We start from the raw sequence: 24,194 nt of genomic DNA on the forward strand, positions 1-24,194 counted from the left end.
CGGGTCAAGCGATGGTGTAAATTATGATAACTGAACGACACAAGTAAATGAATACATATGCTGATGTATGACATTTCACGTTCAGAATAAACAGGGCTTATTATGTGATTCAGAATAAACGGGGCTTACGAAGTGATTTTGAAACAAACAAGGAGTACTAAGTGATTCAGAATGACCAGAGCGTACTAAGTGACGGAAGGTGATTACCCACATGACGTCAAACGATGATAGAGAGGTGAGTGTGGTTAGGTTTACGCCGCAATCAGCAATGTTCCAGCTATATGGCGACGGCCTTTAAATAATCGAGTCTGCACCAGACAATCTAGTGATCAACAGCATGAGCATCGACCTAAGCAATTGGGAGACTATGTCAGCAAGGTCAGCAGGCCTGACCACTCGATCCCGTTAGTCGCCTGTTACGACAAGCATTGGTTAGGGAAGATCATGTCTAGCCCTCATCTTCACGGGTGTGATAGGAATGGGGTAGTTCTAAGTTACCCATTAATGAAACAAATGCAAAATCACCATTACGATATCGGACATTCAAACCAGCTGTATAAACACAAAATAGGCCTAAAACGACAAGCCTACACTAGCTAAATGTTAAAACAATTACTATTTTAAAACGAATGGGAATTTGTTTCTGCACACCAAATACCAATTTTACCTCCAAGCTTGTCCCTCAGAGCTAGTATCATTTTAAGACAGTGTTAAGCTTTTCACCGCTGGTGTCAGATACCATCAAAAACACGAGATTTGTGAAAAATACGTGCACGCCGGAAAACGACAGGCGTATTTATTCGAGTTGACCCAATGCGAACCATGGACAACTGTTTCATCCTGGTCAGGAGAACCTCTCTGTGCTCAACAGAAAGAATTTGCTGTGGATTAGCTCAATGTATTTTCGTGATTTCCGTTTGAGGGGAACCAAACGTTTCCAGAACAAAGAACAGTCTTGTAACAGAACACAGATCTATACTGCCTATAAATAACACACCTGCACTGCTAATACATAGGAGACACCATTTTGACATCAGTTGTTCTTATTTCGCATTAGCTAAAATGTCACCAGCCACAATATCCGGACAGTTGTCATTCCCCGCGGAAATGAAGTTCATGTGTCTGTGGAAAATCATTTTCTAAACCGGTGATATAATTGCATAATCCAAACGAGCAAGGTAGTCTTCAACCTGCTGTATAGTGTTACGTGGGTTTTCCCCGCACTGGAGACAATGGAACAAGCATAGGTACAAGAAATCACGAGGAACCTAACAGTTTACATTGTGGAAACATACAGATGTCTACAGCATGAAAATATCTTATACCACCCGTCAAAGGTTTAGCCTCATCTAAAGCATTCACTATATATTATGCGTGTGTGAGTGTGTGTGCATCAAATTGCTGAAAAAATGTGGAAATATTATGCACGTGAGAGACAGCGTATTTGTGTATATGTGTGTGCGCGCGCGTGTGCGGCGAGTGTGTGGTTACATCGAAGATGAATTTCTCCACTGATTTGTTTGAACCTTATGCAGCTATACTGCACGAGGACCATGCGTCAAATTGCTGAAAAAACCTGCAAATATTATGCATGTGAGAGAGTGTTTTGGTGTAGTTTTGTTAAGGATAGCCAAATCTCACAGAGTTTATCACGTATTGAACTCATGACAACAGTCTTTTCAACCTTACAAATTTCTTTTACAATATATCAGTTCATTGGTATAGTACCTTTAAACAGAATGGAACATTTCGCAAAATCTAGTTTTGAGCAGTTGACTGAAGTACATTTACACTGGTGAGTCTTAAACGTTTGATGGGTAGTATAGTATATTTTGTCATATACAGTTTATGGTTCGCCCAACATGAATGCAACAAAAACAACTTCAACTGCAAAACATGGAAAACATTTTTAATACCATGTTAAAATGTAAGAAAATAAACCTTTGCATATGTTCACTTTCGGAAAGTATTACTCATGACTTGGTTTGAAGAAACAGATAAAAACATGCAGAAGGTACCGATGGTGCTAAGGTTATAATCAGTGCGATTCTGACATTTAAAATATACCATTATATAAAGTAGGGGATATTCCATTTTGCGAGCATACCACTAGCCAAAGCTATAAGAGAAAAAGTAACATATGTCCGTGCATATGAAAGATTTCATACACCTAAATACACGTTTATTATAAATGGAGTCGTGTTTTCGTACACGACGTCTTGTTTTATGAAATTTCTAACGAGCTCTATAACATTCTGCTCCGACAGAAGTTTACATGTTCGTTCCTTCTTCGAGAATCCTCTGTGTGTCCGTGCAGCGTCCGTGAGCATGTGCGCGATCTCGTTAGCGATGTCATTGACAGTTACTGGGTCGGCTTGATCGAGTCTTGCAGTGTGTTTTCTCAGTGAGGTTTTTCAAGTGAGTTAAAGTTTTCTCTTGTAAATCCAGTATCCCCTACTAGTTGTAATGGTATATGGTGGCTTAAACGATGGTTCGTCATGCTATCAACCACTCGTTTGCTAAGAGTCGTGATATAACCTGAATATTGTCGACTGTTAACATAAAGAAGCACTGTTAAAGTGTTCAAAGGTGCATCAGCACCACTGGGTCTAGCTTCATGTTCACAGAAGACATATTTTTCTCTCATTGCACAGAACCAACAAACCTTTTCAGTACATTGAACCATGTTCAACAAGGAAAATGGCAAAAGGACAGACAGACTGGCTCAAACGCATCACCAATCTGAGATCTCGGTACAAAATAAAACTACTTAAGTCCCACAATGGTTTTCACTCTTTCCGTTAAACTATTTAATCCCGGAGATTATTGGGAACAGCACCGATTTGACAAATAGTACGTGATCTGAGTACATTATAACTGTCACCAAACGAAATTCGTAACGAAGTGACAGAGGAGATTCAATGAAAGATGAATGAGAATCACTTACTGGTCCGACTTTCAGTAGGTATCCTACACACGAGCAGAATGCCAAATATACATAACACATACTTCACAATGTGAACTAATCCTGTAAGAGAGTAAAAACAATGTTCTCCATTACAGTTACTTGAAGAGCATCACAGTTACATGGTCACCTGACCGCACTTGTCTATACCTTGTAGTGGGACAGTTACATGGTCAGCTAACCACACGTGTCTATCGTGTAGTGGGACAGTTACATGGTCAGCTGATCACACGTGTCTATGCCTTGTAGTGGAACAGTTACATGGTCAGCTAACCACACGTGTCTATACCTTGTAGTGGAACAGTTACATGGTCAGCTGACCACACGTGTCTATCTAGAAGTGAAAGTGACATAATTAGCTGACCACACGTATCTATATCTTCTAGTGGATCAGTTACAATGGTCAGCTGACCACATGTGTCCGTATGTTGTATTTGAACGAATCTTTGTAACAATACACATCCGCAGGTCGTGCTGACCACACGTGACTATACGTTGTAGTTGAGCGTGTCTCCGTAACAATACATATCGTTGCATGATGAGACGATTCAGTATAACGTGCACAGTTTGCAGATGATCCAGTCTTTGTAGTCTTGGAAAATCTTCAACTGTGAAATCTCAGTTGTCAAATGATCTCAAATGAATACATGGTGAACGTTAAGGCGTCCATGGTGAGCAGGTCAGTCCATCTTCACTTCAGAAATCCGTGGCACTGTAGCAGCTGTCAGTATTCCACCATTTATTCACATCATGGTATGTGTTTCCGAATCTCTCTAAGTCATGAATTTTCACACAAATATCGCACAACGATGAATCTAAGGTTGACTTCGGATCTGTGATACCATACTGTGATTTCCGTCTCAGTATTTCAGCATATGCCGTATGATTTGAATCTAAATATTTCAAATGATCGGCAAGTTTTTCTGGCGATGAAAAATCGGCTGTGTCGATGTATGTGCCCTTTGGAAGAAGGTTTGCATAGCTCGCCCCACCCCTCACCACGGGGATGACATCCAAACTGTAACTCCGAAACACCTTTTCTGTCAGGTATCCTCGACATAGTGAATTCTCAAACGCCAGATAAAACTTGTATGTCGTTTGTTGAAGATTATTACAACTGTTTGGTCCGGAGTTTTCACACTTGTGGGGTCCACATCCACCATAGATATCAACGCTGATGTACTGCTGAAGTTTTTTCACGTAGTCGTCGCGTTTCGACCGGGCATTGCAGTGACTTACCAACCACATGACGGGTTTAGTTTTCCTCTCAGTGATAGCCCGGAAATCTCGAACATCCGCTGCAGGTTTAGGCAGGAGCACGAAATACGGACAGACAATATCCGAGTCATATCTGAAAGTCATCGTCCAATTAAACCTATCATTCCATCGATTGAAGTCCCATGGAGCCTCGTGTGCAAAAAATATCCACATCTGATTGGCTGGTTTTGGTGGCGGTTTATCATCAGTAATCGACAGGACATAAAAGACGACTGCATCGGCTTGAGGAAGAAGTTTATGGTCACCAGATAATCTACAGTTTTGCAATCGGCAGTTGTTCAGACTATCCTTGTACCTTGTTTCAAACGTATGCCATGAAGGCATGTTGTATATGATGATAAGTTTCTCTTCTGTCTTGTTTTGTGTGAAAATGTTTTCAACGCCCGTGAGATTATACCGCGACTTCTGGCGAAAATTGTCATTTGGGAACTGCAAAACCGGGGACAGGAAATACGGGTGGTTGCTCTCACCGTTTGGCCATACAAGAAGAGATGACTTGTTATTTTCGAACCTTGAAATAGAAGAAACCATCCTTGAAACAGAGGCAAGTCGTCGTGGGGGCTTGACGTTTACTCGGAAGACATTTGTGAGCGTGCTCCATATAAAAAGCACAAACAAGACCGCGGATGTACAGAACAATAGACGCTTGTTTCTTCGGCACACCATCTGAAACATAGCGACAAAGAAATTCACTTAATTATATCCAGTGAGTGAGTTTAGTTTTACGCCGCACTCAGCAATATTCCAGCTACATGGAGGCGGTCTGTAAATAATCGAGCCTGGACCAGACAATCCAGTGATCAACAACATGAGCATGGATCTGCGGACTTGGGAACCGATGACATGAGTCAACCAAGTCAGCGAGCCCGATCGCGTTAGTCGCCTCTTACGGCGAGCATAGTCGCCTTTTATGGCAAGCATGGGTTGCTGAAGGTCTATCTACACCGGGACCTTCATGGGTCTATATCCAGTGAGCTGCGATAGCGTTAAGTGTTGCGTACAAGATTAGTGAATAGAGAAGTACATGTATGTGTTGAACTGGTGGATAAGGGTATGGATAGAGTTGCGTAGGAGGTATATGGGTGTAGACGGTTCGAACCATCGACCTTCCGTTCAATTCACAAGACCAAATATTCAGTATGTTTATCCTGAACATGACGAACAAGGATCCAACTTCACATCCTGATGCCGTAGAGTTGGTTAGTGAGTGAGTTTAGTTTTACGCCGCTCTTTGCAATATTCCAGCAAAACCACAGCAACACGACAGCGTTGGCGCCGGAAAGGGGCTTGACACAATGGGGATGGGATGATGAGTGGACGAACCTGTCTTCGGCATGAAGAGCTAACAATGGTAATGACTTACTTTAAGCTCATTCTTTAAGACGAGCTTAAAGTCAATGTCACCGAATCTAGGCACAATCGACGAACACAACGGCCATACAACAACCTCATGGAAACGTTAGTCAAAGCGTTACAGCACATATATTTCTGCTTACATTTTTATTTTTGTCACAAATTATTCTTTACTAAGGAAGTCCGAGTACGTGCAAGTCGATGTGAGTAGTGTATCTTGTTTATGACAAATTGCCAAGCACAGCGGCAATTAATTAGCAAACGTGTCCACGGCAACCTTAAACTACTTAATCCCAGATTAACTTAGTGAGCTGTGTCAGCACCGGTCTTTATTCTCAGGTACATCCCTTGGTCAAGGGCAGATAAGTAGTTCCATCTCGGCAGGTGCATGTTTACCACCAACTAATAAAATGTCAACTTTTGCTGAGTAAGATTACCTTCATACCATCCTCTTTGTCCAGTAGTAAACGCCATTGCCAACCTCTGACAGATGTTTGGCTTAGCAGCGGTCACGAGCTGACCATGGCTATACCATAAAGAACATCAAGTCCTGTTAGGTAATCATCTCCTTACCACCTACCTCGTATAGTAAGCCTTGTCAGCACAGGGTAGATAACGCAGATGGAAAGCTCCAACATCGGAGAAACTTGATAATGACAATGGGTAGTAGTGTGGGTTATATCCTGTTTTTTTCCACCTCAGGCTCACTTGCTTGAATCACAGACCATATAATAGATAGTCTCTGCTTGAATAAACCCAAGGAACTCACTGCTCTCTCTTTTCTTATTTCACGGTTCGCTCCCAATACCTGATTCCCGAAAACGAGGCCTGACAGCCCCCTTAGTATATTTAGCTCTGAGGGTTTTCTTAACGGACACCAAGGAGCTGCCTTAACTACAAAACCCAACCAAACCAAACAAACAAACAAACAAAAAACAACAAAAAAACCCAAACAGCCTAAAACAATCTACGAAATTAAATTTCAATTGTTCTTAGAAATATGGTAGCCTACTGGTTACAGCGTTAAGCGTTGGCTCGTCATGCTGAAGGCCCGGGATGGATTCCCCTCGTGTGAAGCGCTTTTCTCGTGTCCGCCGCCGTGATATTGCTGGAATATTACTACAGGCGACGGTGGTCAGGGGTCAGGGAGTTCGAACCTCCTTAACCCCACTTGCTCCGCCAACGCAAAAAACAACAATCTTGTGGTCATAAGTCATTTCAAAAGGAGCATCCCCAAAAATAATCTACATGGGCGTTCTTGTGGGTAGTTCTACGCTGAGCTCGTTACCATGGTTACAGCAGAGACCATCTATTATACGGCCTCTGGTTAAAGGCTTGCCTGTCCGTTTGCTGACAACTCCCCTGCCGTCGACAAGAGTGTGTATAATGTTACGAGTTTTATGGCTCCATTCACAGGTCGTATTGCTTGTTTGATACCACATCCCGCCCTAATCCGGCAGTTGTGGAAAACCCATTCTTATCCCGGCAAATAGTCCACAGTCATCTAACCCTACAACACATATGGTCTTTGATTGAACTAAACGGCACTCGGCATGTCGAAGCCGTATCTAAGAAGACCAACGCTCGCGACCTCGCTTCCTCCAACGAGAAAGGTTGCACCGCGCCAGTTTCACGGGACCCACGACTGTGACGTGATAACGCTTAACTCTGGTGTTCCTTACCTGACACCGACACTCGTGCACCGACCCAGGCAGCTTCGGCAAACATGTCATCGCAGTGCTGTTGACATACGTGGTCTTGATGAATAATGTCCGTATTAGCAAGGTTTTACAATATGAGAGCACGGTGCCTGTGGTGCAATCCCCAACGTCTAGGATTAAACAACATAAACACTAAGGAATTTATTTCGGAGCAGGCGGAGAAAGATATGTTATACATGATCTGGGCCATCAATGCTTGTGGCGTAGTGCGTTGTCAGGGCACGTGCGATATGTAAAATCTCGTCCGGAGTAAATAAGGAGAACTGAAGAGTTTTCAATAGTGTTTGCACCGTGCCATGGGCATCTGTAAGTCCATACTACCGTGGCTACCGAGACATATGTGCGATACGGACATCAACAATCACTTCCATATGTAATGCCGAAATTGATCTATACCTGAATTTGACGGTAAGAGTGAATTATCGACTGAAAGTACCTGCGTCATGTTGTGCATGAGCAATCGTGTGACCAGATTGTCCGTTTGCAGGCTGCCGGCTCAATACAGCCCAGGATCAGGTATTAGTTTAGAAACACACATTTACTCTGCACATAGAACTAGGGGTAATGAAACTGAAAGTCGAAGACCCGTGCTCAATTTTCACACATGGGTAAAATGTGTGAAACCCATTTCTAGTTTCACCTGTATTTGTTTCCCTGTTCCAACTACTGCGCTTACTCTGAAAGATGCTAACAAAATCAACGACTACAAGATGCGCATTATCTGTGTTCTGTTGTAAACAGGCTACAGCTGAGATGAACTAGGAACACCGAAACTTGTATTCATAGGACTTCCGGTAATCCGCGCCTTTTGGTCATGATTTATTTGTGAAGGATACGACAGGATCAAAGGGCAGTCGTTGTTACAGCTTACAAACAAAGCACAAGTGTTTCCATGGCTTCAGTTCAGGACTAGTTCTAGTTGCATTGTTCGAACAATTACGTATTGTTGTTAAACGCATTTTACCGATTGACTGATAATACAGCTTGTTCAGCTCGACCTGAGCTACACATATGCATGACCCGCGAGGCCACAAGGCACAAACGGAATGTCCAGTAAGCATTAAATAGGGGAGCAGAGGTTGCTTCTCGTTGCCTACAAGCTCGTGTTGGAACATAAAACGGTCTGTGGCTACGTTTTCAAACAAAGTTAGGACATTGCTGACGATTTCTCGACACTGAAGTGTCAAACGTCGACCTTGTCGCGGTCGTTCAGACATGTTGGTGCACCCCTCACAATAATAGACCATACCAGTTGTGACACGGTCATGCAATGCATTGGTACTCGATCAGGTCAAGCGGGACACCGACTTGTGATATAGCAGGGAACCCTTTCTAACTGTTACCTTAACTGGCTAATGATAGAATGGGCGGGACCTGAGGTGCACATAGCACTGAACAGTATTTGACACTATGTTGTTTTTGTTTGTTTGTTTTGTTAAAGTGATTAATGTTGACTCTTTTTTTCAGAGAATTCACTTAGATGGGAAGGTGTAGTGCTATCTGTGTGACGTAATGCCATGTGACTCGGGTAACGGTATTGTGGCTGGATGCCCGGTTCTTGTGTTTACGACTGGAAAATCGTGCTGTTTTAGTGAGTGAGTGAGTGAGTGAGTGACTTACGTTTAACGCCGCTTGTAGCAATATTCCCAGCCCAGCGCCAGTTGTTATCGTAAGGGGCCGACAGTTTCAAATATCTGCAGGCCCTTGTGGCCTTCAGTAATTATCCGTCTTTATATCAGCTGGAATCCTTCCTGTACGACCCATCATGTTACAATAACATACAGGTTCATTTCCTGGTATTTCAGACCTATGCGCATAGGAATAACAAATTCTCTCTAGCTGTCATAGGTTTCGCTAACTGATTTTGTAGAAACAGTGTGCAATTGTCACAATAGCTACTGTAGTCTATTTTAAGTTTATCGGTTTTTATCGACGTTGGTGGACAACGGCCAAATTAAAGCATTGCACACACTGGTCTGAACCAGACAATCCAGTGGTCAACAGCATGAACATCGTTGTACGTAATTTGGATACGAAGGAAAGTATCAACCAACTCAGTGAGCCCGAGGAAGACCCTCACAGGAACGCTATCACCACATGACTCCCCCCCCCCATGTTACCTCCACAATCACACTAGATACGGTGCACCACCCTTTAAACGCCCCTCCCTACCCCCCACCTAACCCCCTTTCCCCATTCCCCCAACACACACACACACACACACACACACACACACACACACACACACACACACTCTCTCTCTCTCTCTCTCGTTTTGTTGTATCTTCCTACACTAGGAGAAAGAAATAATTTTCTAATTCGAATCTCACAAGAAAAATGTTATACATATCACCCGCTGTGTTATGCAGCTCAATAATTCACTCACTCACATCTGCATACATAATTGTACCATTGGTGGTGCACTGATCCAAATCATTAAATCGACATTAATTGTACAGTTGACTGAAAACATAACACTGTGACAGCTGTCAAGGTAGTAACTGTGAAACAGGTATATCATTAATAAAGATACAAGTGATGAGGTATCCTAGCAACAGTATCACGAGATAACAACAGGTGAGCGGTTGTAACATGTCCTAACAGCAATTACATCGGTAACAGTGACAAGACTGGAAATTGGATTTAAAACAGTTTGTATCAATACGTCATAGAATCATGTCGCGTGTGCTGAACAATACAGCAATATGTCTGTTTCCATTTACATCCCAGTAGAAACACAGTTTTAAGAACGATGCTCGTAAATTGTCCACATTATTTGCTATATTACACAAGAGATTCACTGAGTAGTGATTAACATTGGATAGGCCTGGGAGATATTTTAATTTTGATTTAAACATATCTTTTCAAGAAAATGGATTGGTTACAAGCTATTCCAACTTTGAGACACCCGCTCCTATTTACAGTGCTTACATGCAAAAGAAAAGCAAAGTGTATGTACAGGGATAGAAAGGTATATACAATAATACATTCAAATGAAAGTAATACGTTGAATACACGAATTATTTAGATCATAAACATATCAAAGTTGATGAACCGTTTGGAGTTTGATATATATCTTTGAACTTCTTTAAAAATCTGTTTATTGTCATTGTACATAAGATCTGCACTGCCAGTACCTCTAGGTTTATTTGTGCTCTAATGCTGCAAATTTTGCCAACATTTTGAAACATTTCCCGTCTGATATTACAATACAAAGAACATTCCATGAAATAATGAGAATTTTCACAGGTAAACTTCCAACTACATTCTGTGTTCTCAATGAGATCGATCCTACACAGATCACCATTTAATCTACTATTTGAATATCTTAGCTGGGTATGAATTACATTGAGTTTTCTATTACCACACGAGAAATATTCTGTTGCTTCTGGCTTACGCGAGCTTACAGGCGATGTCAAACTTTTAAGGGAATCTGATTCTCTAACATATAAGGGGAGATAATTCCACAGTTGTGAAGATGAAGGGAAGAACGATTGGGTGTAGAGACTTGTGCAGGAATAGGACAGGGAAATATCACATATGTTTCTATATTTTGTCCTGGATTCACAGTGTGGGGTATGAGATCACAAAGGTAGGATGGAGCAGTTTTGTTGTAGATATTACAGAATAAAGTTTAAGATATCTTCTTCTCTCTTTTAACTACTGCTAACCTGTTTCATTAATTACAGTATCTCTGGAAGCATGTTTTGGTAAACCAGTAACCATCCTGGCGGCCTCAAACTGAACTTTTTCAATTTTATCGGTTAAATCTATCAAACAACCATCCCACAATTCACAGGCATATTCATGATTTGGTCTTATGAATACAATACAGATCTTATCTTGGCTGTCTCTGTTCAACATGAACTTTCTCATTGTTGAAACCATCAAGGACGTTCTTCTTACGATGTCATCAATATGGGTATTCCATTTACAATCAGGAGGAAATGTTACTCCAAGATGTTTATGAAATATTTCCAACCTGTGTAATTTAGTGAAATCCCTAATATGGAAGTCGCGGTGGCTGAGTGGGCTAGGCGGCTGACTTTGTGTGCTGGCGTTTACGTGCTTGACTCTGAGGGTGCGGGTTCGAATTGTAGAATTGTAGAATTGTATTTTTATTCTTAAGACTGAAAAGTACAGCCTCTGTTTTGTGGGGATTGTATGTCACAAGCCTACGATTTCCCCAGCACCACAGTAAGTTCTTATTAAGTGTATCTGGGCCTGTGATTTATGGATGAAAATCCCATTGATGTATCATCTGAGCACAAGCGTGCAGCACAATCTAGTTCATCGGCAATTTCATTAACATATACCTTTGGGAATGACAGCATGTAGATTTTGTTCCTTCCTTTATTACTGAATTTCCCCACAGGTTAAATGCAATTATGAACGAGGGTGGCACGGCAGTATCGCCAATAGCCATAATTACTACAAGTATATTCTCTGTTTAAGACAGTTTTCCAAACCCCAAACTGAATTTTACCTCTCTGTTATAACCATAAATAAATTCAGAACTGCTCTTGCACATTTCTGATGCAGGTCACATAAACTAGCCATTGAAACTGGCAGATATTCTGATATCCCAAGGCATGAAAGACTATGTAATGTCTGTAACACTGGATACGTCGACAGTGAATATCACTTCCTGCTGACTTGTGCAACTTACGATGACCTCCGCCAAAGATACATCATACCCCTTAAATATTCTGAATTCCCAACTATGGCAAAGTCCAAAATAGTCATGTCCTCCCAACATGAATCGGGTATTAGAAACTTGGCCTGCTACAGTTTCCATGCCTCAAAACTTCGTAAAAAGAGTGATTTAGTATATCCTCCATGCTGCACAGGTAACAGCTGATATGGTCTGTTACCCCGTACCTACCTCGTTGTGTAAAACTATGCATCATTGATCACGGAATGGTATATATATATATATATATATATCCCATGCCTGGACAACATCTGCATAAATATTCTATGAATGTCGATTTTATGCATTTGTCGTACTTGCAGTCTGCCAAAGGCCTTAGAAACACCATAAACCACCATACAATAGTCTTCACGTCTATCTAGAGCTGAGCAAATATTGTTATATATTGTTATATATATTGTTACATATATTGTTATACGTTGTTTTGTATATACCTGTACTTTAGGTCGTAATGGCGGAATAGAGTTGATAGATCCTGATTCTTTGATTAGCCCTCACAGAACTTTCCAAAATGAAGGTTTTCTGTCTCTGCTCATCTCAGATATAAACTCATCAAGGTACGAAAAATAATGTTCCTTTGCATAACACTTCATGTTATGAACTTCATTTCGTTGTTTACGGTATGCCAATTTATCCTCATATCTGTTAGTTAATTTTGCCTTTTTTCTTAACTTAACGTTTTCTTGATTCACGTCGTATTTCCGAATTGTACCAAGGTTTGTCACTGGGTCTAATCATTACATTTCTAGATGGAATACATTCCTTAATATACCTTCCTAGGTGATTATAAAATACATATATTGTCTCATCAATACCAGTAGTGTTTGCTATCACATGGTTCCAACCAGTATTGGTTATATATTTAGTCAGTAACTCATGGTCGCCATTACACGATGCATTTCTGCTATAACATACACACAGAGAAATAGCTGTGTTAATGGCGACAAATGTGCTCCTGTGATCACTTATGTAGTTATGTCACTACTGAAATCGATCACGCCACTGTCAAACACGTCAACATCGTTACTAATTAATACGGGACGTAATAAAGTTCGGCTTATTCTACTAACACGTGTAGGGTCCTTACTAACATTATGAAATGCCTTTCTGTTAATAATTTCTCTTAAATGTGAAATTTTACCTGACAAGGGGTCCTCATTCAGATCACCGATAAGCATGTTTTTAATGTAAGGTCTAATGAATTTTCTATTGACCCTTCTAGTCGCTCCCAAAAAGTCGCGTTTATGCCGGGGGTCTGTAAGCTGCACAAAGCATGATCGATTTCTGACCTAAATATATTTCTCACCAGATTGCTTTATCGATAGTGTTTTCCAAATCAAAGCGTCCTTTAAAACTCAAAACATTTTTCACATGGATCATGACACCTCCACCGAAAGCATTTCTATCTTTACGTAAAAACTTCGTGAAAACTATTCCATGTTACATTTGTGCTACTGATACAGTTCAGTAACCATTCCACATTACATTTGTGCTGCCGATACAGTTAAGTAACCATTCCACATTACATTTGTGCTGCCGATAAAGTTAAGTAACCATTCCACGTTACATTTGTGCGACTGATACAGTTAAGTAACCATTCCATGTTACATTTGTGCAACTGATACAGTTAAGTAACCATTCCACGTTACATTTGTGCTGCCGATACAGTTCAGTAACCATTCTACGTTACATTTGTGCTGCTGATACAGTTCAGTAACCATTCTACGTTACATGTGTGCTACTGATACAGTTAAGGAACCATTCCATGTTACATTTGTGCTACTGATACAGTTAAGGAACCATTCCATGTTACATTTGTGCTACTGATACAGTTAAGGAACCATTCCATGTTACATTTGTGCTGCTGATACAGTTCAGTAACCATTCCACATTACATTTGTGCTGCCGATACAGTTAAGTAACCATTCCACATTACATTTGTGCTGCCGATAAAGTTAAGTAACCATTCCACGTTACATTTGTGCGACTGATACAGTTAAGTAACCATTCCATGTTACATTTGTGCAACTGATACAGTTAAGTAACCATTCCACGTTACATTTGTGCTGCCGATACAGTTCAGTAACCATTCTACGTTACATTTGTGCTGCTGATACAGTTCAGTAACCATTCCATGTTACATGTGTGCTACTGATACAGTTAAGGAACCATTCCATGTTACATTTGTGCTACTGATACAGTTAAGGAACCATTCCATGTTACATTTGTGCTACTGATACAGTTAAGGAACCATTCCATGTTACATTTGTGCTGCTGATACAGTTCAGTAACCATTCCACGTTACATTTGTGCTACTGATACAGTTAAGTAACCATTCCACGTTACATTTGTGCTACTGATACAGTTCAGTAACCATTCCACGTTACATTTGTGCTACTGATACAGTTCAGTAACCATTCCATGTTACATTTGTGCTGCTGATACAGTTCAGTAACCATTCTACGTTACATTTGTGCTGCTGATACAGTTCAGTAACCATTCCATGTTACATGTATGCTACTGATACAGTTAAGGAACCATTCCATGTTACATTTGTGCTACTGATACAGTTAAGGAACCATTCCATGTTACATTTGTGCTACTGATACAGTTAAGGAACCATTCCATGTTACATTTGTGCTGCTGATACAGTTCAGTAACCATTCCGTGTTACATTTGTGCTACTGATACAGTTCAGTAACCATTCCATGTTACATTTGTGCTGCTGATACAGTTCAGTAACCATTCCATGTTACATTTGTGCTGCTGATACAGTTCAGTAACCATTCCATGTTACATGTGTGCTACTGATACAGTTAAGGAACCATTCCATGTTACATTTGTGCTACTGATACAGTTAAGTAACCATTCCGTGTTACATTTGTGCTACTGATACAGTTCAGTAACCATTCCACGTTACATTTGTGCTACTGATACAGTTCAGTAACCATTCCACGTTACATTTGTGCTGCTGATACAGTTCAGTAACCATTCTACGTTACATGTGTGCTACTGATACAGTTAAGGAACCATTCCATGTTACATTTGTGCTACTGATACAGTTAAGGAACCATTCCATGTTACATTTGTGCTACTGATACAGTTAAGGAACCATTCCATGTTACATTTGTGCTGCTGATACAGTTCAGTAACCATTCCACGTTACATTTGTGCTACTGATACAGTTAAGTAACCATTCCACGTTACATTTGTGCTACTGATACAGTTCAGTAACCATTCCACGTTACATTTGTGCTACTGATACAGTTCAGTAACCATTCCATGTTACATTTGTGCTGCTGATACAGTTCAGTAACCATTCTACGTTACATTTGTGCTGCTGATACAGTTCAGTAACCATTCCATGTTACATGTATGCTACTGATACAGTTAAGGAACCATTCCATGTTACATTTGTGCTACTGATACAGTTAAGGAACCATTCCATGTTACATTTGTGCTACTGATACAGTTAAGGAACCATTCCATGTTACATTTGTGCTGCTGATACAGTTCAGTAACCATTCCGTGTTACATTTGTGCTACTGATACAGTTCAGTAACCATTCCATGTTACATTTGTGCTGCTGATACAGTTCAGTAACCATTCCATGTTACATTTGTGCTGCTGATACAGTTCAGTAACCATTCCATGTTACATGTGTGCTACTGATACAGTTAAGGAACCATTCCATGTTACATTTGTGCTACTGATACAGTTAAGTAACCATTCCGTGTTACATTTGTGCTACTGATACAGTTCAGTAACCATTCCACGTTACATTTGTGCTACTGATACAGTTCAGTAACCATTCCACGTTACATTTGTGCTGCTGATACAGTTCAGTAACCATTCTACGTTACATTTGTGCTGCTGATACAGTTAAATAAGAGCGTCTCAGTGCCACAAATAATTTGGCTTTCAGATAAGCATTCATTGAAGTAAGCTAGCTTGTGCCTCACACTTCTCGTTTTGAGGTGAAGAATTTGTAAAGTTTTGTCTAATGATTGGGTTACAGCATTATAGGGCCAAGTCTGTATCACCGGAGAGCAAAGTAATATAAATATATAACTATATATAATCAGCACGTTGGTGTTACCTAACACAGAGGATGGCACACATAATACAATCCACGCCTTACACTCCAATCTGGATATTGACAATGATCAGTTGAAAAGTCTCAGAAAATAACCTAATAGATCCATATGTGATCGTTGAACGTTTGAGCTTGCTCGATGTGTGGTTCCATGAAATCTCCTGATAGCAATTCTATATTTTAATCTCAGGTCGTGATACTTTTCACAATTTAAACAGGACGTGGACCTCGTCCTCCATAACACTGAGATCACATTGCGAACAGAGTGGTTCATATACTTGTTCATTTACGTTTTTACGTAAGTTAACATTGAAATCATGACGAGATATTCTTCAAGTACATAAGACTCTAAACGAAGACCTATCCGAGAGAAACATGATATATAGTCTGGTTCATAATTATTGAGAATTTTTCTTCTTACTTTGAGCTATCCTAACACCTCAACTGATTCACTGATACTTGTAACTAAGTAATGGTATAAGGGAGGTAACTCATCTTGGCCTACTGAGTATAGTACAATTAGAGTTACCTCCCCTGAATTTGTAGCAGACGCCATTTTCCTCAGCACTGTCAACAATGTCTGCTGAAGATAAAAGAAGGTTGATTTTTGAGTTGTGTAATCAAGGAATTGATGATGTAAATACATTGGCAGAGAGAACAGGAACTCCTCTTTCTACTGTGTATAGGATTAGGAAGAATTTTAAAGAGGGAAAGGATTTTGGACACCAGAAAGGAGCAGGGAGACCCAGAAAATTGGACTTCTCAGATCGCGTCCAGCTGGGAATTTTAGCATCTAAAAAGCAAAGGGCAAGCATCTCCAACATCAGGTATGAAATGATAGAAAGGGGATCAACAGTGGTATCAAAATCTACAGTTAGAAGAAATTTGATTGATCTTGGATGGGAGAAAAAGACTGGAATTCCTTCTCCTCTCATGAAACAAGAACATAAAGACAGGCGTGTTGAGTGGTGTTTGGCACATGAAAACTTTGACTGGGAAAATGTGATTTTTACTGATGAAAGCTCAATATGGGTATATCCCAATAATGTGAAAATATGGACAAAGTCTGCGTCAGCACCATTGTATCGACGACCTAAATACAGCCCAAAGTTTCATGTATGGGGAGGGATATCCTTATTAGGAACCACCCCGCTGTGTGTGTTTGACGGAAATCTGACAAGTCAACGCTACACTAACATATTAGATAATTTTCTCCTTCCAAGTGCACATGTGTTTTATGGAAATGACTGGATTTTGCAGCAAGATAATGATCCTAAACACACCGCAAAACATGCCAAGCAGTGGTTTCAGGAAAAACATGTGACTGCATTACCATTTCCTGCATATAGTCCTGACTTAAATCCCATTGAGAACATTTGGGGGATGATGAAGGAATGTGTGAATCAAAAGGGGTTGACAAAAATTGAAGACATGAAGAGAGAAGTGGTCCGATACTGGGACAGCATAACTCACGAGACACTAACCTCTCTGATAGGAAGTATGCCTACCCGTCTTAGACTGTGCCGTGAAGCTCAAGGAGACTTGATAAAATATTAAATTGTTACCTACACAACATGAAAAGGTCAGTTCACTTTCACAATACATTCAATTTTATCTGATTTGTTCTCATTTAATAATATGAAATGCTTTAGCTATTCTCAATAATTTTGAACCATACTGTAGTTTTCCTGTAACAAGGACTTTATACTACTGTGATTACATAGATAGTGCAGAGATAATATATAACTCTGCCGTTGTTTGGAAATAGTTGTAAACATGATAGAATCACCAACATTTTGGGAAAACCAAACGTGCGTAAAACCTGTGTAAAATAACAAATTTCTGAGACTTGACACTCAGTTTTGCTTTCCAACATCATCTAATGTTTTTTCACATTATATAGCAACCAAGAGCGGTCTTGCACCTTGTTAAGGACAACCAAAGGCGGTTTCGCGCCTTGTAAAGGACAACCAAGAGCGATCTCGCATCTTGTTCGGGAAAAACAAAGAGCGGTCTTGCACCTTGTTAAGGACGGCCAAGAGCGGCCGTGCACCTTGTTAAGGACAGCCAAGAGTGGCCATGCACCTTGTTAAGGACAGCCAAGAGTGGCCATGCACCTTGTTAAGGACAGCCAAGAGCGGCCATGCACCTTGTTAAGGACAGCCAAGAGTGGCCATGCACCTTGTTAAGGACAGCCAAGAGTGGCCATGCACGTTGTTAAGGACAGCCAGGAGTGGCCATGCACCTTGTTAAGGACAGCCAAGAGTGGCCATGCACCTTGTCAAGGACAGCCAGGAGTGGCCATGCACCTTGTTAACGACAGCCAGGAGTGGCCATGCACCTTGTTAAGGACAGCCAGGAGTGGCCATGCACCTTGTTAAGGACAGCCAGGAGTGGCCATGCACCTTGTTAAGGACATCGCAAAGCAGCTACGCCCCTTGTTAGGGATTTCTTGGAAGGGTCACGCACCCGGATATTTATCTTATACCTATCAATAATATGGACCATGTTGTACATGCTGGCTGTAGGCACGAGTCCAAACTGACCACTAGCGCCGAAAATGCATATCAGCAGCATCAACCCAAGGGCCGAAAATCCATAACAGCCGTATTGTAAAGCTACTAAACTAGAAAGGAATGAATACATGCAAACACCGGATTTCAAAATGACAGTTTTCTTTTCGCCAGCTGGTCAGGCCCACAGGCTGATATAGTAGTCTCGTGCTGATATCACTGACACAAGAATAACTGCCATGCAACAATCACTTAATATTAAATCATTTTATGTTAGAGCGACCTCATTTCGTTATCCAAAAGAGCGGTCCTTTTCATGCCAATGTAAACGCGATAGTGAGCCAGTCTGGTTTTATGCCGCTTTCAGCAATATTCCAGCGATATCATGGCAGAGTGTCACAAGAAACGGACTCACACGTTGTACCCATGTGGGGAATCGAACCCGAGTCTTCGGCGAGACCAGCGAAACCTTCAATCACCCGTCGTCTAAAATGTATGGAAGCCATTTTGACGTTGTCATGGCAACGTGGATATTCGCCCTTTCCGTGATAAAGTTTAAAGGTCATCCCATATCCGACCCCATTGGGATATTTCATATCAGCTAGGCTTAGGATCAAGTGTTTGAACAAACTGAACAAAATACTACAACTATGTTGGTTCATGTTCACCAGTCACCCTTACGCGTTTTGAACGAATGATGTCATTTGATACAAAACAAACGGGGAGACCCGTGAAGATCCGGGGTAGAATAGGTCTTCAGCAACCCACACAATGATGGTCGTAAGAGGCGACTAACGGGATCGGGTGGACAACTTGCTGTCTTGGTTGACACATGTTATCGGTTCCTAGTTGAGCAGAACGGTGTTCATGCTGTTGATCAATGGATTAGCTTGTCCAACACGATTATATACAGACCGCCGTCATACAGCTGGAATATTGCTAAACTAAACTCACTCACAAACGAGGAAGGTGGTAATGACAGTTCTAAATTGCACAGTTGGCGTTTTAAACGACCACAGGCTTCAACATGATGTCGTATAAATGATAAATGAACTTGACATGCATACAATTGATATGCAAACTAACATCGGACACACGATTATGGCAAATCAGCTAGACAACTAAATTCAGATTGCACAGCTGGTGTACCTGACGATTTAGGAACGCTACAGCTTGACAATGGAGGTGGTTCGAAAACCAGTTGGTTAAAGCACGTAATATTCCCGACTGGCTGCTACATGTGATGTTGTGTTCTTAGTAATCTAGAAATATACACAAGAACTTAGATTCTCATAATTGAATGGGCCCCGATTTTAACCCTATTGATCTTGAATCGTGTAAGAGAAGCACATGACAATGCATATTTAACATTCACAGATAAAACAGAAAATATTCCAGGGCCAGACATGTTTTTGTATGAAAGTGATTATTTTGTTTGGATTTTTAAAAAAAATTAACAACTGTCAACATAAAATCCTGTCATGTTGTCGTTTTGAGTCAAAGCATCATACGGGTCAGAAAAACCTCGTGGTTTTCCATCGTGTATACCACAACAAGATTTGTGAACGTATTGGAAACCATTGCTCAAGTTAAATGTGTGCTTAATCACGTTCTTTGTGTATATTATTGATTTCCATGGTCTGTATAGAATGTTTCTGGGTCGACATGAAAAACAGGACCTGACATCTGTTACCGTATGCCTGTTCACTCACATTCGAAAAATCAGATCAGCGCTCATATACCTCGATAATAAAGACCCAAAACTGCATTTAACTCGAAAAACAACCCCAGAGATTCAGAACGTTTGCATGACAAACAGCGTTGTCAAAACGGCATGGTTCCGGGCCATGACCAAAGCAATGGAATTCCACTGTCTGCCGTAAAACATTCATAACGAGCCCAGTTTATGTCCAATTTAACCACGCGTGGTACAGAACAACGACCAAGACTTCTAACCCCTGTCTGATCTTGTGTTTTTAAATTACAGGCGACAGGTGTAAATGGTACAAAGATTTCCTGACCACTGGTCAAGGTACGTTTACGCTGTCACCCGACGCAATACGTGGAGAGCGTTCTTTGTTTGCACACCTTTAGTGTGATGTCCATTTCTGGCCTCCTACCGCGTGACATAGTGACATAGTGCCAAAAGAGGCGGAAAGCGTCAATCCATTCAGTTGTTTACACTGTTAACAATTCACCATGACCCGTCAAAACCACCATAGTAAACAATCTCTCCGGAAAGAAACATCCCTTTAGCCTATCTTTAAATGATAGTACATGATGTAACAAGTTGTATAATCAGGGGGTTACACGCACCCACAACAGATTAATTAATCTGTCAAGGCCAAGCGCGGGTTGTGCAAAGTACTCACAGTTATTCCGGAGTGATGTTATACCTCAGGTGACCACCATGCCCCCTAACTGTCCGAGATACAAATGTACTTCAGTGTCGACACAGCGAAAGCCGGATACAGAATAACAACTTCACTATGTTGAATGATGGCGTTATGCTATCTCCGTCACGTGACCTCTCGCTCGCTCAGTTGACGCTCGCCCAAAGCAGTTAACAAGCAGTCGCTCAACTACAGGATGTCCTTCTTCCGGCTTACATTGTAAAACAAAAAATCGAAATGAAGCAAGTCTAGATTTTCCTCAGTCTCACTATCCTCAGTCTCTCAATGGGGATACATTTAAAAAAAAATATGACGTCTTGCAAAATATTATAATGTCGGAGACTAAACGTGTACTGGAGTTTATGCCACTTTCAACAATGTATATATTGTTTGAAGATGCAGATGTTAGTCATGAGGTGCACGATGATGATGATGATGATGATGATGATCGCAATACGGCAAATTCAAATGCAACAACTGATGCAGCCATTATGGAGGAGAGGCAGCGATGTCATTGGAGAGTTCCTTCTTTTTGGGTTTAAAGTTGTCGCCAGATCGACATACTTAAAATAACTTCAATCGACACACATCCGGGGTAAGTCAGTTAAATCGGAAGGTTTGCCGATTTGCCGGAAAACCCGCAGAGATAAGTTTGGCTTGGCGCAGCTTTCAGCAATATTTCAGGAATATCACAACGGGGGTCGCCAGAAATGGACTTCACACTCTGTACGCATGAGGAGAATCGAACTCGGGTCTTCGGCTTGACGAGCGAACGCTTTGATCACTAGGCTACCCCACCGCCGCTAAGGAGAAAGATGTGAGGAGATATGAGTCTCTGTCGACAGAAAAATTCCGACTGAACAGGAGGGGGGGGTCTAAACTTGCTTCATTTAGTGGCGTGACGTGACGTTACAGAAGGGCCAGGTGGAAGTGACAACAATGTTGGTCAGATACTGTGAGAAGGCTACGGGAATCTCCACTAATACCAAATAAATGACCGTTCCGTCCACTTTGTACTGTAAATCAATAGACCTGTCCGCTAGACCTGCTGATGATATATCGGGTGTATCTGAATGGGTCATGTAATGATTATTAAGAAAGGAACAGACAAATGCATCGGTTCGGTTACGTCAGGTTGCACGTGGAAGCAACAGCACCTCACAGAAACGGTGATTCTTACGAAGAATGTGTGGTTTAGACTTTTGGCTCCTATGTGATATATTTCAAAGATAAACTTCCGACTCTAAGGTTATTAACTTGCAGTGTTATTGTAAACCTGGACTAACGCGGCTAGTACTGATACACTGCAACAATACTTCAATTATTAAACAATGGAACAATAATCCCAGTGCAGAAAAAAATTGAACAATACTTGCAGCATAGAAACAATAGAACAATTACTGTATTAAAAAAATGAAACAATACTTGCAGTATTGAAATAATAGAACAATACTATCAGCCCAAAACCTATCTTTTCTGTTTAGTCCCTCTGTAAACTAAGTTTGTCGATACAACGACAACCCGTGATGACCTGGGTTAAAACTGGTCTCCAGTAACCCATACTTGGAGGTGAGTGACAGGATCGGGTGTGGTCAGGCTCGCTGACACAGGTCATCGTGTCCCAATTGCATAGATCGATGCTCATCATGTTGGGCAATAGACTGTCGACAAAATGAAAGTATTTACCGACTGGCGTCATATAACTGGAATATCGTTGAGTGCGTTGTGAATAAACACTTTCTGAACACGCGTGATGACAATGGGGAAGTGACTCAGGGATATCCCACCTGGCAAACACCTTGTACAGGTATCATACAACTTAATTACATTAAACAATATTCACATTCATGAAACACATTTTTCGTAAACGATGCATACTTACTGTGTCAAGATAATCTCGTACGGATGTCAAGGCAATGTTCAGTCAAGAGCCCAGGTAGATAAGCCACGTAATGTCAAGGTGACACAGGTGAACAGCTCAATCACTTTCGTTACCATGGAAGCGACAGATACTGTATCCGAGGATATTGATGAGATTCAGGTGAGCTGCATGGCACGTTGTGCGTGCGCTCCTTTCTAATGAACGTGTTGCGAACGCTCAACAAGGGCTTCCTCGTCACCCAGATCGAGTAATCGCTTTGATTTAAAGGACATAGTTTGTAGGATGGTTATCTCGTGCTAATCCGGGACAAGCCGACTGAGGTCTCTCTTTGGGATACGGCAACTTGGCGAGTGGTCACGAAAGGCCTGTCAGTATCAGCCCGAAGGACAAACGTACGATATGGACAAAAGTCACACACAACTTGACTGACTGACTGTGGGAGAGTGCATCTGGGAGCTTACGCAGGGTTGTATCTCTCAGCGAACTTGGTTGCTGAGCGCTACTTTAGACAAGACAACCGCTCGTCAAGTCACAAACTGGCTTATGAGACACTGAATACATGATACGGTAATTACCATACGTATACAAGTTTACATTACTGACCAACTGTAGCAGGATGCCCCTGGCCATCGCGGAGGTAGGATTGTATCTCATCCAGCTTAATTGCTAAAACCTATACTGAAGACAGGTTTACTCCCGGAGGGTCATTCTCACTTATCCACCACCCTAAAGTTATGATAAGGAATTAAGGAGGTTTACTGTACAGGGGTTAGTGATTCCAGTGCTCACCATGAAATTTGGTGCTGGTGGTGACACTGATTAGTCTCGTCCAGGTGAATGGTGTTCACAGTTCATGAATTGCGGTTAATGATATGCTGTTGTTGCTGATTTTTAATAAATTTAGTGAACACTCTTTCCCCAAATCATCATCAGTACATAATGATATTTATTTTGGTTATCACGTCAGTCACGATGGCTAGCCAACAAGTGAATGTCAGGTTCATTCCCAATGGTACGAACTATAGGTTCACAACTAAGAGAAGGATAATTACGTCCGCCCCTTGGAACTATGACCTGAAAACCTGACATGCCACGGTCAACATCAAAGATAACTTTGTGATGTCTTTGAGACCAGCGTGTAAATTCTGAATGACAGTAATGATATAGTATCTGCGTGCACGTCCATTTTGATTCATGTTGTATCATCGGAGAGAATATGTGTATTTTGAACGTAGCAGGGAATATGTTGCCCATGTACATATTTGTCGAAACATGTTAC

The 24,194-nt window shown here is 41.2% G+C and overlaps 1 protein-coding gene across 2 annotated transcripts; it reads right to left on the reverse strand.

Annotated features, from left to right (window-relative positions):
- Positions 1 to 1,901: 1,901 nt before the first annotated feature.
- LOC137268261 (alpha-(1,3)-fucosyltransferase C-like) lies at positions 1,902 to 21,139 on the reverse strand. 2 transcript variants are annotated; one of them, XM_067802804.1, is made up of 2 exons: positions 21,013 to 21,139; positions 1,902 to 4,909 (listed from the first exon to the last, which is right to left on the reverse strand). In XM_067802804.1, the coding sequence occupies exon 2, from the start codon at positions 4,907 to 4,909 to the stop codon at positions 3,662 to 3,664; it is 1,248 nt and encodes a 415-aa protein (XP_067658905.1). In that variant the 5' UTR covers positions 21,013 to 21,139; the 3' UTR covers positions 1,902 to 3,661. The 2 variants fall into 2 exon arrangements, with proteins under 2 accessions (XP_067658905.1, XP_067658904.1); XM_067802803.1 differs by lacking the exon at positions 21,013 to 21,139 and adding an exon at positions 7,279 to 7,352.
- Positions 21,140 to 24,194: the final 3,055 nt, after the last annotated feature.

The sequence above is a fragment of the Haliotis asinina genome, chromosome 16 (assembly GCF_037392515.1).
Source record: "Haliotis asinina isolate JCU_RB_2024 chromosome 16, JCU_Hal_asi_v2, whole genome shotgun sequence".
Taxonomy (NCBI): Eukaryota; Metazoa; Mollusca; class Gastropoda; order Lepetellida; family Haliotidae; genus Haliotis; species Haliotis asinina.

Coding starts and splice junctions, on each gene's coding strand:
- LOC137268261 (XM_067802803.1), bottom strand. CDS start 7,329: ATGACATGTTTGCCGAAGCTGCCTGGGTCGGTGCACGAGTGTCGGTGT. Junction 4,910..7,278: donor TGCACGAGTGTCGGTGTCAG/GTAAGGAACACC, acceptor GCTATGTTTCAG/ATGGTGTGCCGAAGAAACAA.